This window comes from Acanthochromis polyacanthus, chromosome 22 (genome assembly GCF_021347895.1).
Source record: "Acanthochromis polyacanthus isolate Apoly-LR-REF ecotype Palm Island chromosome 22, KAUST_Apoly_ChrSc, whole genome shotgun sequence".
NCBI lineage: Eukaryota > Metazoa > Chordata > Actinopteri > Pomacentridae > Acanthochromis > Acanthochromis polyacanthus.
The window spans coordinates 7049079-7064767 of NC_067134.1; the positions used below are offsets into that span (position 1 = coordinate 7049079).

Here is a 15689-nt window from a genome sequence, read left to right on the forward strand (position 1 = left end):
TCTGCCTGCTGGCCGGGCGGGTTGAGAAGGACAGAAGAGGGCAAGGGGGAGGGATGGGAGAAGAGGGAGGGGTGGGAAAGCAAGGAAAACACAACACATATTTGGATACATGCATGACAGGATATGTGACACAGACAAAGTATAAGCTAACATTGAAAACTGACTCATAGTTTACTCTTATGATGTACGGCTCTGACATTAAACATACTCCATATATAGCTAGCAGTAAAATTCAAACAGTATGTAAGTTAGCATAACAGTATAGTGAAGGCGATGCAGAGTTGACTGGTGGAAAAAGGGAGTTGGAAGCAGAGGGCTGGAGGAAGGTCAGTAGCAGCATCCCACAGTGGACATGGTGGAGACTGGACCAGCTGGTGGAACATCGACCGCAGATCTGAAGCATCCAGCTCTGGGACCAGGGACACTCGGAGAAATAGCACAGGGGGAAACAGAGTGAATGTACTGCAATAACGGTATACATATTAAATGTAAAGGTAGATAGAGAAGGGCTCAGTGCGTCAAGAAAAGTCCCCCAGCAGCCTATAGGCCTATAGCAGCATGACTAGGGGCAGAACGAAGGGACGTCCAAGAGGGAGTCAGCTGTACAATGAAGACACAAGCCGAACCTCTGTGGGTCACCCAGTCAGCCCCAACTATAAGATTTGTCAAAAAGGAACGTTTTAAGCCTGGTCTTAAAAATAGAGAGGGTGTCTGCCTCCCGAACCCAAACTGGGAGCAGGTTCCACAGGAGAGGCGCCTGATAACTGAAGGCTCTGCCTCCCATTCTAGTTTTAGAAATTCTAGGAACAACAAGTAAGCCTGCAGTTTGAGAGCGAAGAGTTCTACTAGGATAATAAGGTACTATCAGATCTTTAAGATATGATGGAGATTGGTTATTAAGAGCTTTATATGTCAGAAGAAGGATTTTAAATTCTATTCTGGATTTAACAGGAAGCCAGTGAAGAGAAGCAAGTATGGGGGAAATATGATCTCTTTTGCTAACTCCTGTCAGTACTCTCGCAGCAGCGTTTTGGATCAACTGTAGATGTTTGAGAGAGCTATTTGGACAACCCGATAATAAGGAATTGCAATAGTCAAGCCTGGAAGTAACAAAAGCATGAACTAATTTTTCTGCATCACTCTGAGACAGAATGTTCCTGATTTTTACAATATTACGCAGGTGAAAAAAGGAAGTCCTACAGACTTGCTTTATGTGTGAGTTAAAGGACATGTCCTGGTCAAAAATAACTCCAAGATTCCTCACAGTAGTACTGGAGGCCAATGTGATGCCATCCAGAGTAACTATTTGCTTTGAAAGCGAGTTTCTAAGATGTTTGGGGCCAAATACAATGACTTCAGTTTTATCTGAATTTAGCAGTAGGAAGTTAAAAGTCATCCAGGTTTTAATGTCCTTAAGACAATCTTGCAGTCTAGCTAACTGATCAGTTTCATCTGGCTTCATAGATAAATACAATTGTGTGTCATCTGCATAACAATGGAAGTTAATACAATGCTTCCTAATAATATTGCCTAAAGGAAGCATGTATAATGTGAAAAGTATCGGTCCTAAGACAGAACCCTGAGGAACTCCATGATTAACTTTAGTATGCTCAGAAGAGTTATTGTTGACATGCACAAACTGGAACCTATCTGATAAGTAGGATTTAAACCAATCCAGTGCTGTCCCTTTAATGCCAACTGAATATTCTAGACGCTGTAATAAAATTTTGTGGTCGATTGTGTCAAACGCTGCACTAAGATCTAACAAAACAAGTATAGAGACTAGTCCATTATCTGATGCTATGAGAAGGTCATTAGTAACTTTCACTAGAGCTGTTTCTGTGCTATGATGCACTCTGAAGCCTGACTGAAACATTTCAAACAAATTATTCCTTTGTAGGTGTTCACATAATTGATTTGCAACTGTTCTTTCCAGAATTTTAGAGAGAAATGGTAGGTTGGATATTGGTCTATAGTTAGCTAACACATCTGGATCTAAAGTGGGCTTTTTAAGCAAAGGTTTGATGACAGCAACCTTAAAAGCCTGTGGTACATAGCCTGTTACTAGAGAGAGATTAATCAGATCTAACATTGAAGAATTAATTAAAGGTAAAATCTCCTTGAAGAGTCTAGTTGGGATAGGATCTAAAAGACATGTTGATGGTTTGGATGTAGAAACTGTTGAAATTAGTTCAGAGAGACATATAGGAGTGAAGAATTCTAAAGATTCATCAGGTCTAACAGCCAATTCAAAAGCATCTGTGACATTTGTAGGAAGGGCCAGATTAATTTTATCTCTAATCAGAACTATTTTATGTGTAAAGCTACAGTAGTACATTATCTGGGTAACTAGGTACTGTAAATTGTACTGCAGTGTAGTAGTAGTACACTTCTAAGACACCTATATGTACCAATGTACACAACAGAGGTTCCACATGTGGTACAAACGCTGTGTATTTTGTTGTGTGTTAATGCAGTACTGTGTGTTTTGCAGTATTTTCCTGAAGGAGCTGGAAAACTATGAGCAGCTTCCGGAGGACGTGGGCCACTGCTTCGTTACCTGGGTAACCGGCTCAGATCACATTTACACTACAGTACTACACAGTATAAATACTGCAGACTTTACAGGCTGAAGTGCAATGAAAGGAAAAGTATTTGTTTTCCGTCAGGCCGATAAGTTCCACATGTACGTGACATACTGCAGGAACAAACCGGACTCCAGTTTACTGATCCAGCAGCACGGCGTCGGGTTCTTCGAGGTCTGTTTGAAAATACTTCAAATACTACAATACATGTACTACATAAGGACAAACACAACAGACACTGATGAATATACTAGAAACTACTTTAATAGAGATACTACAACCCATGTACTACTTACAAATATTTATTGAACATGTAAATATATGACGACAAATGTTTTAAATACTACAGTACCTGTGGTAGATTAGGTACCGTCCAGGACTTCTAAGAGTTCCACAGTAGTTACTGTAAGACATACTCTAAAATATAGTGCAAATACTGCAATACATGTAGTACGATGCAAAACATGCAGGTCATGTACCAGTTCCACAACAGGTACTGCTAAATATGCTGTAAATATTACAACACATGTAGTACATTAGGTACCATCCAGGACATTTAAGAGTTCCACAATAGGTACTGCTACATATGCTGTAAATACTACAGGTACTGCAAAATATACTCTGAAATATCTGCCATCCATATAGTATGGTTCAGAATACACAGTACAACTGCGTGTTCCACAACAGGCACTGCTAAATATACTGTAAATACTACAATCCCTGTAGTACATTAGGTACCATCTGGGACAAAGTTCCACAACTCTTAAGCCCTTTTGACCCATTAGCATTAGCATTAGCTTTTATTAGAATTAGCAGAATCTAACAACACTTTCAACACATGAAATGCACTAAAATGTGGAGAAATACAGGAAAGAGGAAGTCATACGGTTGGAGGAACCTTTGAGACTTCTATAGTTTAGTTGTTGCTGTTAGTCGCTGAAGCTTCCAGAGGGTTTTGTGTCTCAAAGTTTGTTTTGTGTCCAGGAGGTCCAGAGGAGACATGGTTTGGCTAACTCCATCTCCTCGGCTCTGATCAAACCCGTCCAGAGAATCACCAAATACCAGCTGCTGCTAAAGGTGATGGAACGTTCTGCTAGCGATGTTAACCGTTCGATAAAGTTATCCTGTTCTAAAGACGTCCAACTGTTCCCTCCAGGAGCTGCTGGCCTGCTGCGAGGAAGGGAAAGGCGAGATAAAGGAAGGCCTCGACGTGATGCTGAGCGTCCCCAAGAGAGCTAACGATGCTATGCACGTTAGCATGCTAGAAGGTAACGACGAAGTTCCAGCGGTCACATCCACACCTCATCCATCTGTCAAATGTTGTCAGTTTGGAAACGTGTCGGTTTAGAGTCATTTCAGATGAGTTTTACTCTCTTTGGACAACTTTTGAGTCATAGTGGACAAACTTTGAGGAATTGATTTGAACGAGTTTTGAGTCATGTTTGGCAAATTTTTATTTATTTTGCACAATTCTCAAGTCATTTGGGATTTTTTGAGTTTTTTTGAAGACATTTTTTGGGAGTTATTTTGGACAAACTTTATTCATTTTTGAGGATTTTTACGTGTTTCTGGATCACTTTCGAGTCTTTTTTGACAAACTAACATTTTAGAAAATTAGAGGAATCACTTTTAACAAGTTTTGAGTCATTTGGAACATATTTTATATCATATTGTAGAAATAATGGTGTCATTATGTACAATTTCAGAGGCCTATTGGACAAACGCTATGTCGGTTTGGATGAGCTTAGAGTCATTTTAAAGAAATTTTAGTCTCTTTAGACAACCTCTGAGTTGTAGTGGACAAATTTCGTCATTTGAGAAAATCAGAAATCGTTTTGAAAGAGTTTTGAGTCATTTAAAGCAATTTTTTACTTCTTCTGCACAAATCTCAAGTCATTTGGGATTCGTTTGAGTTTTGTCTGACGAGTCTTTTTGGACAAACTATTTATTTTGGGCAATTTTTGAGACGTTTCAATTTTTGTTTTGTCATTTCGGATGAATTTTACATCTTTTTGTTGATTCTAGACAAACTAAGAAAATTAAGGAATCACCTAAGTTTTAGGTCATCTGGGACATATTTTATACCATATTGTAGAAAAACTGCATCATTTAGAGTCCAACCAGATGAACTTTGTGTTGGTTTGGACAAGTTTAGAGTGATTTTAGACAAGTTTTAGTCTCTTTGGACAACTTTTGGGTTGTAGTGCACAAACTTGTCCATTTAAGAAAATCAGGAATAATTTTTGCGTCTTTTTAAACACATTTTATTTAATGTCGGACAAATTTCAAGTCATTTTGGACAAACTTGATTTAACTTGAACAATTTTTGGGATGTATTTTATGTCATATTTTAGAGAAATGGCCTTTTGGACAAACTTTATGTTATTTTTTAATTTCGGTACCCCTTTGCTGAGTTTAAAAAGGTGCTTTAGCTCAACATCTGTGGATTCTATTAACTGTTGAAGATCAAACGTGACGGATGCTCTGATATTCGTGTTACCAACGCCTGTGCCCTGTACCCTGTTTTGGTCCCCGGCAGGTCTGGAGGAGGGTCTGGAGGTTCAGGGCGAGCTCCTCCTGCAGGACTCCTTCTTGGTCTGGGAGCCCAAGTCTCTGATCCGAAAGGGGCGGGACCGACACCTCTTCCTGTTTGAGCTGTCACTCATCTTCAGCAAAGAGATCAAAGACTCGTCAGGACGAACCAAATACCTGTATAAGAGCAGACTGAGGGTAAAAAGACCAGAAATACCTATAGAAACGCCTTAAATACCTGTAGAAACACCTTAAATACCTGTAGAAATGCCTTAACCCTCAAGCGACCAAGTGGGGTCATTTATGACCCCAGCCATATAATTATATTTGCCGTTTTTATATCTTTTATCTGAAAAATGTTTCCTACCATGAATTTGTCAATCTACTTGTCCTACAGCTGCTCATAGTTTTTTGTAGAGATCGGCCTACTGGTGTGACAAGGATAATGGAAACTTGTCTGGAGTCACTTATGACCCCAGAAAGATGTGTAGGTTTTTCACTATTGTAGGCCTTAGTTTTATTTATTTATTTCTACCTCTAATTGCTATATTTCAGTGTTTTGCAGTGCACTATAGCTGGTAGACCTACATTTTTAGCCACAGCTGCCCTGGGGCAGACTGACTGGCTGCCAATCCACTCCTACAACCCCTCTGACCACCACCAACATTACACACCACACACATTCATACACCAGTGGAAGTGGCAGCACTGGAGATAAGGTGGGTAAAGTGTCTGTCATTGGACGAACGGCTCTGCCCCCTGAGCCACATCCGCCCCTAATCTAAATACTTCTCTGCATGTTACATCGCACACATACAGACAAGATGCTTGTGTAGATTTTGTTTTTATGTACTTTTGATTTACTATTGAGGAAACAAAAGGAATAAAGTCTTAAAAGAAGTGGCAGACAAAGTGTGTCTAAATAAATGTTATTGCGTTCTTACAATGCATCATATTGTTCATATGGTTTTACTTTAGCTCTGAGTCAAAAATGATTAAAATCCATGAATAATAAAAGAAGATTACTTTAGAATATCCATCTTAAAATGCAGTGGAGTGGAATAGGTAAGAAAGCACAAAAAAGGCACTAAAGTAGACGTATTCCTGTGTAAAATATAGTGGGGTCATAAATGAGCCCAGTCGGTCATTTTAGTCGCTAGAATAGCTTGGTTGCTTGAGGGTTAAATACCTGTAGAAACGCCTTGAATACCTGTAAAAACACCTTAAATACCAGGAGAAGCACCTTAAATACCTGTAGAAACCCCTTAAATACCTGTGGACTGAGGGTAAAAACACCTTAGATATAGAAACACCTCAAATACCTGTAGAAATGCCTTAAGTACCATTTAGAAACACCTTAAATGCCTCAAGACTGAGGGTAAAAACACCTTAAATACCTGTACAAGAACCGACTGAGGGTAAAACACCTTTAATACCTGAAGACTGAGGGTAAATAATGTGGGTATTTTAAACACTTGTTTTGTTTATGGGGACATTTTGGTGTTTTTTTGTAGTTAGTGGGGACATCTCTGTGGTTTGTGGGGACATCTCTGTGGTTTGTGGGGACGTCTCTGTGGTTTATGGGGACATCTCTGTGGTTTATGGGGACGTCTCTGTGGTTTATGGGGACATCTCTGTGGTTTGTGGGGACGTCTCTGTGGTTTATGGGGACATCTCTGTGGTTTATGGGGACATCTGTGGTTTATGGGGACGTCTCTGTGGTTTATGGGGACATCTCTGTGGTTTATGGGGACGTCTCTGTGGTTTATGGGGACGTCTCTGTGGTTTATGGGGACGTCTCTGTGGTTTATGGGGACGTCTCTGTGGTTTATGGGGACATCTCTGTGGTTTATGGGGACGTCTGTGGTTTATGGGGACATCTCTGTGGTTTGTGGGGACATCTCTGTGGTTTGTGGGGACATTTAGGGACTTTTCTTGTTTACGGTGATATTTAATTCCTGGTATAAATGAAAGCGTTTCTGAATGTGTTCCAGACCTCGGAGCTCGGCGTGACGGAGCACATTGAGGGCGACCCCTGTAAGTTTGCTCTGTGGGTCGGACGGACGCCGACGTCCGACAACAAAACCGTCCTGAAGGTACGACTGGATATCGGTTATTCTGTGGAATATTTGAGCTGTTTTTAGCATCTGAAAGCCTCTAAAACATCTTTATGAGGACAAAAATGGGAAAAGACTGCAAATAATGTTTTTCTTTTACAGGGTATGGCAGGAAAATAAAAAAAATTAAAACTATATTTTAACGAGCAAGAAATATTTTATTGAAATTTTCAGTTATTTGAAAGTGTGATTTGTAGCTTTTCCACTGTCGATTATAAGCAGTAATGATTCTTATTTGTTGTTTGTTTGTTGTTTGTTTGTATTTATTGACTTGGACATAGCTTTATTCTGGTGTGTGGACGATAATCAGAGAATAATCTTTGGTTTTCGTCTCAGGCGTCGTCGTTAGAGCTGAAGCAGGAGTGGGTTCGCAGCATTCGACAGGTGATCCAGGAGAGGCGGGGTCACCTGCGGGGGGCGCTGAGGGAGCCCATCCCCCTGCCCAAGACGCCCAACCCGACGCTGGGGCGGCAGAGAAGCATCACCAGGAGGTCAGAGTTTTATTTTAGTTCTGTTGTAGTTTTATTTAATCAGGTGGCCTCAGGTTCACCTCCAGAGTTAGACGTTTATTTATATTTATAAATACAGATTTCTAAAAATTTTATTAAGAATCTATTTTTATTAAAAAATTATAAAAATAATGCATAATTTTCTAACATTTATGTTTTTTGAGACTTTTTATTTTTCTTATCATGTGTTTCATGTATTTCATTTACACTTTTCAAACAACAATTTTATTTTTAGTTTTAGACATCTTAAATTTATATTTTTTGAAACTTTATTTATTTTGGTGTTTTTTTCATATATCTTCAGAGGTTTTACTCATGTTTTTAGAAGATTTATATTTATGGAAAATTCTTTATATTTTTAGAGGATTCTCTGTTAGATTGTATTTATCATCTTTTGAAAACATTTGTATTTTTTTCATAATATTTTTCTAAAACTTTACTTTTATTTTTCATAATTTAAATAATTTGTTTTACACCTTTTATTTGTAATTTTTATTCCTAATGTTCAAACCTTTTTTCTTTACATTTTTACATAAATATATCAGTATTTTCTTACATGTTTTAAACATTTTGCTGCTGTGTGTTTATGAATTTTTCTTTGTTTTCAGGGAGACCAGTGAAGACGCTGACAGTCTGGGAGATGCCAGCAGTCAGCCCGACACCGTCTCCATCGCCTCCCGGACCTCTCAGAACACCGCCGACAGCGACAAGGTAACACACACATAAAACACACTAGAACACACATAAAACACACACCAGAGCACACAGCTCCCAGTGAGCGCGCTCAGAGGGGTGTGTCGTCGATGACCTCACTGCTGCAGCTGTTTGTGTCTGAGGGAGTTTCTCTCCTCGTCCAGAGGAGCTGCTGCCTCTAACTCTGCTCTGGAGGTGCGTTTGGTTGCTTTACCTGCTGGAGGTGAGCTGGGCTGGGGCGGGTGGGGCTAGCCGGCGCTGGGGCGGGTGGGGTTAGCTGACTTCCGACCTCTCGGCTAAAACCAGAAACCTCAAATACAGAAGAAAATACAGAGGAGGAGGAAACAGAAGTTCTTTCATCGCTGTTCTGGTGGATTTAAGACGTCCAGGTCCAGTTTTTACGTCTCCTTCACTGTGAGGAAAATCCATCCATTATTAACCCCACGTTACAGTAGAGGGTTGTTGTGTCTCTTTGTGTTTGTTTTGTGTATATTTGTGGTTGTTTTGTGTGTTTTTATTATTGTTTTGTGTATTTCTGTGGTTGTTTTGTGTATTTCTGTGATAGTTTTGTGTATTTCTGTGGTAGTTTTGTGTATTTCTGTATTTTGTGTATTTCTGTGGTAGTTTTGTGTATTTCTGTGGTAGTTTTGTGTTTTTTGTGGTTGTTTTGTGTATTTCTGTGGTTGTTTTGTGTATTTATGTGGTTGTTTTGTGTATTTATGTGGTTGTTTTGCGTATTTTCCAGTTGTAGATAGGATAAAGTTTCGATCTTTTGACTCTCTTCTGTGATTTTCGGTCTAAATGTGAGAAAAAGGCGATAAAACTTGAGAAAAGTTGCGTTTCTGAGCTGCAGGTTCGTCTCTGATCACAGCTGTGTTCGATTTGTCGGGAACTCCCCTCTGAGCTCCGCTTCACACCAAGTCCGCTGTAACCATGGCAACCTGGCCTCACCGTCCAGGTCACGTGACGCCCGGCTGAGCCAATCAGAGCACAGCTGCGGACCATGTGTTTACAGTTTTTTTTAATCTATTCTGGGATGTTTTTTATCACATTTGACTGAAAACAGACAAATGGAAAAATTACTTTTAATAATAGAACAAAATAAGAGTATGTGTAAAAGAAATTAATCAATGTTCAACTTTTTTTTCAATAATGAAATGTCTGTAAAATGTGAAAACAATATAAATAACCTGTCAGAAAAACTTACAGTGGAATATTCTTTAAAAATAAAAGTGAAACATTTGAAAAATATGAAGTAAATACAATCGTATTTAAATAATATATTGATATAAACGCATGACATGTAAATTCACCTGGATGTTACCTGTGTATCTCAGCAGTACATCTCAGCTGTATATCTCATCTGTTCCTCATCTGTGTTGCAGCTGTCTGGAGGCTGTGAATTGGTCGTGGTTCTCCTGGACTTCTCATCTGGAGGTCCAGGGGAACTCAGTGTTCGCTGTGGTCAGACAGTGGAGCTGGTGGAGCGACCAGCGGACCGACCCGGCTGGTGTCTGGTCAGAACCACGGATACGACGCCTCAGCAGGTGACACAGCTAACACAACCTGAACACAATCATACAACCTGACCACAACCATATACAACCTGAAAACAACCTGACCACAACCATATACAACCTGAAAACAACCTGAACACAATCATACAACCTGAACACAACCTGAACATAATCATACACAACCTGAACACAACTTGAAAACAACCTGAACACAATCATACAACCTGAACACAACCTGAACACAATCATACAACCTGAACACAATCATACACAACCTGAACACAATCATACACAACCTGAACACAACCATATACAACCTGAACACAATCATACACAACCTGAACACAATCATACACAACCTGAACACAACCATATACAACCTGAACACAATCATACACAACCTGAACACAATCATACACAACCTGAACACAATCATACACAACCTGAACACAACCATATAGAACCTGAACACAATCATACACAACCTGAACACAATCATACACAACCTGAACACAATCATACACAACCTGAACACAATCATACACAACCTGAACGCAATCATATACAACCTGAACACAATCATATACAACCTGAACACAATCATATACAACCTGAACACAATCATACACAACCTGAACACAATCATACACAACCTGAACACAATCATACACAACCTGAACACAACCATATACAACCTGAACACAATCATACACAACCTGAACACAATCATACACAACCTGAACACAACCATACACAACCTGAACACAACCATATGCAACCTGAACACAACCATACACAACCTGAACACAATCATACACAACCTGAACACAATCATACACAACCTGAACAAAACCATATGCAACCTGAACACAACCATACACAACCTGAACACAATCACATACAACCTGAACACAACCATACACAACCTGAACACAATCATACACAACCTGAACACAAACATACACAACCTGAACACAATCATACACAACCTGAACACAATCATACAACCTGAACACAACCTGAACATAATCATACACAACCTGAACACAACCATATACAACCTGAACACAACCTGAACACAATCATACACAACCTGAACACAAACATACAACCTGAACACAATCATACACAACCTGAACACAATCATACACAACCTGAACACAATCATACACAACCTGAACACAAACATACAACCTGAACACAATCATACACAACCTGAACACAATCATACACAACCTGAACACAAACATACAACCTGAACACAATCATACACAACCTGAACACAATCATACACAACCTGAACACAAACATACAACCTGAACACAATCATACACAACCTGAACACAATCATACACAACCTAGACACAATCATACAACCTGAACACAAACATACAACCTGAACACAGGACAGCTAACCCCCGGTTAAATCAAACTGTTGTGTCTCCAGGAGGGCCTCCTCCCCGTCAGCGCCCTCTGCCTGTCACACTCCCACAGTGCGGCCGACATGGAGGCTCTGGTTCCAGCCTCCACCACGGCCTCCAGCTCCTCCTCCACCACCACCACCTCCTCCTCCTCTAACTCCTCCTCCACCACCACCACCTCCTCCTCCAACTCCTCTTCCAGCGCCGCCAGGGGTCAGTAATCTGATTACTTCCTCCCCATACTGAGATTACTTTTGGTGAATCCTGCAGAGAATAATGGAGAAAATAAAATGAATAAATTAGAGAACAATCCTTTAAGATATCAGTAAAATGTTAGAAAATAGAAATAAAATACAGAAAAATGAATAAAATTCATAGAAATATTAATAAGAAATGTAAAACTAATAAAATGTGTCAAAATATAAATACATTTTAATAGAATTATTAATTTAAAAATTAAAAACTGATGAAAATATGGAAAAAATACGAATACATTTTCACAGAAATATTAATTAAAAATTAAAAACAAAAAATTGCAAAAATCTAAATAAACTTTCAAATAAATATCAATTTCAAAATTAAAAAATATAAAATATGTAAAAATATAAATACGTTTTCATAGAAATATGAATAAAATGTTTGTAAATATGAATAAGATTTTTTTGAAACATATTTAGTTTGGTTTAAAATTATATTGTTAATATAACAGAATATATATATATATATATATATATATATATATATATTCCTAAAATTTAAAATAGTGATTATAAAATTGTGCCAAAAACATTAAATATGTGAAAAATGTAAATAAACCATGAAAAATAAATGAAAATTAAATTAAATAATTGGTAATATATAAATATATTTTCAGAAAAATAATAGTTAAATGCCTAGATCATTATTTAATAAAGTCATAAATAAATGTTTTAAAACTGGAACTAAGTTGTGATAAATGTGGATAAAATGAGACGTTTGGATCCAGACAGACTTTTAAAAAGAGACTTCCTGTTTAAACTCCAACATCCTCATTTAGTTTCACTTCCTGTCTGTCAGATAAATATTTGAATCCATGTTTTAAACAGACTACTGGCTGGAAATGTTAAAATAGATCAGTTTGTTTTTGTGTCACTTAAAGAGAAATCATCAGATTCACCTCCAACTGAAAAATACTCATAATTAATATTAATGTACCCAGAAAATAGAAATACAATGTCTGAAGTATAAAAATACATTTACTGAAATAGGTTTAAACAACAAAACACCAGTTAATGTTTGAGAAATAAAACTAAAATATTAGAAAAATAGGAAAAAAAATATTTCAAATATATACAAATGTTCACATAAAAATACAAATGCAACTTCTGAAAAAAATACAAAAACATGTGGTGAGGAATAGAAATAAAAAGTGTTAAAAAATATAACTGTATTTTTACAAAATAGCAATGAATTTATATATAAAATCAATCATAAAATGTCCCTAAAAATATAAAAAGAAACAAAAATAGAAATGAAGTTGAAATATTATTAATCAAATGTCCAGATATGTAAATAAAAAGAATAGCAATTAACCAAACACATACAGTACAAAAACTGTAATAGACTGTAAAAAATAATACATTAAATATCCAAAAATATAAAATAAAACATACAAGCCAATGCCTAAAAACAGAAATAAAGCATCAGAAAAAAGGAAATAAAAGTCTCAAATATACAAATGAAGTTAAAAAAATGAACTAAAACAATAAAATATTTGAGAAAAATGCAAAAATAAATTAAGTGACTGACATATAGTTTTGAGAAAAAATAGAAAAATGTACATAAATTCTGTGACTAATAATAATAATGTTTTTTATTATTGTCATTATTAGTTACACAGATTTTATAAAACATAAGAATCAGATTTCAGAGGTTTTTACTGTTTTTTTCAGTTAAGGTTCAGGAGAGAAAATAATGAAAGCCACACTGAGTAAACTTTAACCTGACTGACAAAAAACACACAAATAACACAGTGTAACACACACGTTAACACACACTATCAGACAGAAACACACACAAAAACACACACAGAGACACTCTGGGCCCAGAGCTTAACATGGTTTCAGGTTAAAGTTTGACTTGAAGGAAACTTCCTGTCAGTCGCTGTGTGTTCTAGTGTGACTGTGTGTGTTACTGTGTGACTGTGTGTGTTACTGTGTGACTGTGTGTGTTACTGTGTGACTGTGTGTGTTACTGTGTGACTGTGTGTGTGTTACTGTGTGACTGTGTGTGTGTGACTGTGTGTGTGTGTGACTGTGTGTGTGTTACTGTGTGACTGTGTGTGTGTGTGACTGTGTGACTGTGTGTGTGTGACTGTGTGTGTGTGTGACTGTGTGTGTGTTACTGTGTGACTGTGTGTGTGTGACTGTGTGACTGTGTGTGTGTGACTGTGTGACTGCGTGTGTGTGACTGTGTGACTGTGTGTGTGTTCTAGTGTGACTGTGTGTGTGTTACTGTGTGACTGTGTGTGTGTGACTGTGTGTGTGTTACTGTGTGACTGTGTGTGTGTTACTGTGTGACTGTGTGTGTGTTACTGTGTGACTGTGTGTGTGTGACTGTGTGACTGTGTGTGTGTTACTGTGTGACTGTGTGTGTGTGACTGTGTGTGTGTGTGTGTGTGACTGTGTGTGTGTTACTGTGTGACTGTGTGTGTGTGACTGTGTGACTGTGTGTGTGTGACTGTGTGTGTGTGTGACTGTGTGTGTGTGACTGTGTGACTGTGTGTGTGTGACTGTGTGTGTGTGTGTGTGACTGTGTGTGTGTGTGTGTGACTGTGTGTGTGTTACTGTGTGACTGTGTGTGTGTTACTGTGTGACTGTGTGTGTGTGACTGTGTGTGTGTGACTGTGTGTGTGTTACTGTGTGACTGTGTGTGTGTTACTGTGTGACTGTGTGTGTGTGACTGTGTGACTGTGTGTGTGTGTGTGTGACTGTGTGTGTGTTACTGTGTGACTGTGTGTGTGTTACTGTGTGACTGTGTGTGTGTGACTGTGTGTGTGTGACTGTGTGTGTGTTACTGTGTGACTGTGTGTGTGTTACTGTGTGACTGTGTGTGTGTGACTGTGTGACTGTGTGTGTGTGACTGTGTGTGTGTTACTGTGTGTGTGTTACTGTGTGACTGTGTGTGTGTGACTGTGTGTGTGTGTGACTGTGTGTGTGTTACTGTGTGACTGTGTGTGTGTGACTGTGTGTGTGTGACTGTGTGTGTGACTGTGTGTGTGTGACTGTGTGACTGTGTGTGTGTTCTAGTGTGACTGTGTGTGTGTTACTGTGTGACTGTGTGTGTGTGACTGTGTGACTGTGTGTGTGTTACTGTGTGTGTGTGTGTGACTGTGTGTGTGTTACTGTGTGACTGTGTGTGTGTGACTGTGTGACTGTGTGTGTGTGACTGTGTGTGTGTGTGACTGTGTGTGTGTGACTGTGTGTGTGTGACTGTGTGTGTGTTCTAGTGTGACTGTGTGTGTGTGTGTGTGACTGTGTGTGTGTGTGTGTGACTGTGTGTGTGTTACTGTGTGACTGTGTGTGTGTTACTGTGTGACTGTGTGTGTGTGACTGTGTGACTGTGTGTGTGTGACTGTGTGTGTGTGACTGTGTGTGTGTTACTGTGTGACTGTGTGTGTGTTACTGTGTGACTGTGTGTGTGTGACTGTGTGACTGTGTGTGTGTGACTGTGTGTGTGTTACTGTGTGACTGTGTGTGTGTGACTGTGTGTGTGTGACTGTGTGTGTGTTACTGTGTGACTGTGTGTGTGTTACTGTGTGACTGCGTGTGTGTGACTGTGTGACTGTGTGTGTGTTCTAGTGTGACTGTGTGTGTGTTACTGTGTGACTGTGTGTGTGTGACTGTGTGACTGTGTGTGTGTGACTGTGTGACTGTGTGTGTGTTACTGTGTGACTGCGTGTGTGTGACTGTGTGACTGTGTGTGTGTTACTGTGTGACTGTGTGTGTGTGACTGTGTGACTGTGTGTGTGTTACTGTGTGACTGTGTGTGTGTTCTAGTGTGACTGTGTGTGTGTGACTGTGTGTGTGTGTGTGTGTGTGTGTGACTGTGTGTGTGTGTGTGTTACTGTGTGACTGTGTGTGTGTTACTGTGTGACTGTGTGTGTGTTACTGTGTGACTGTGTGTGTGTGTGTGTTACTGTGTGACTGTGTGTGTGTTACTGTGTGACTGTGTGTGTGTTACTGTGTGACTGTGTGTGTGTGTGTGACTGTGTGTGTGTGTGTGTGTGACTGTGTGTGTGTTACTGTGTGACTGTGTGTGTGTTCTAGTGTGACTG

The 15689-nt window shown here is 39.0% G+C and overlaps 3 protein-coding genes across 3 annotated transcripts in view; 1 reads left to right on the plus strand and 2 right to left on the minus strand.

Moving 5' to 3' along the window:
* The window catches only part of LOC127530215 (diphthamide biosynthesis protein 3-like), a 139576-nt gene that overhangs the window by 66814 nt on the left and 57073 nt on the right, over positions 1-15689 (minus strand). The gene's annotated exons all lie outside the window — the stretch shown is intronic.
* Positions 1-15689, minus strand: part of LOC110946926 (cyclin-dependent kinase 15-like) — a 151638-nt gene that overhangs the window by 46473 nt on the left and 89476 nt on the right.
* LOC110947538 (kalirin-like) overlaps positions 1-15689 on the plus strand; it is a 69903-nt gene that overhangs the window by 34343 nt on the left and 19871 nt on the right. Inside the window, 10 exon segments of the mRNA XM_051942193.1 lie at positions 2495-2564; positions 2670-2759; positions 3570-3662; positions 3742-3853; positions 5125-5315; positions 7112-7213; positions 7571-7725; positions 8352-8454; positions 9822-9983; positions 11401-11587. Coding sequence (XP_051798153.1) covers positions 2495-2564; positions 2670-2759; positions 3570-3662; positions 3742-3853; positions 5125-5315; positions 7112-7213; positions 7571-7725; positions 8352-8454; positions 9822-9983; positions 11401-11587 — 1265 coding nt within the window.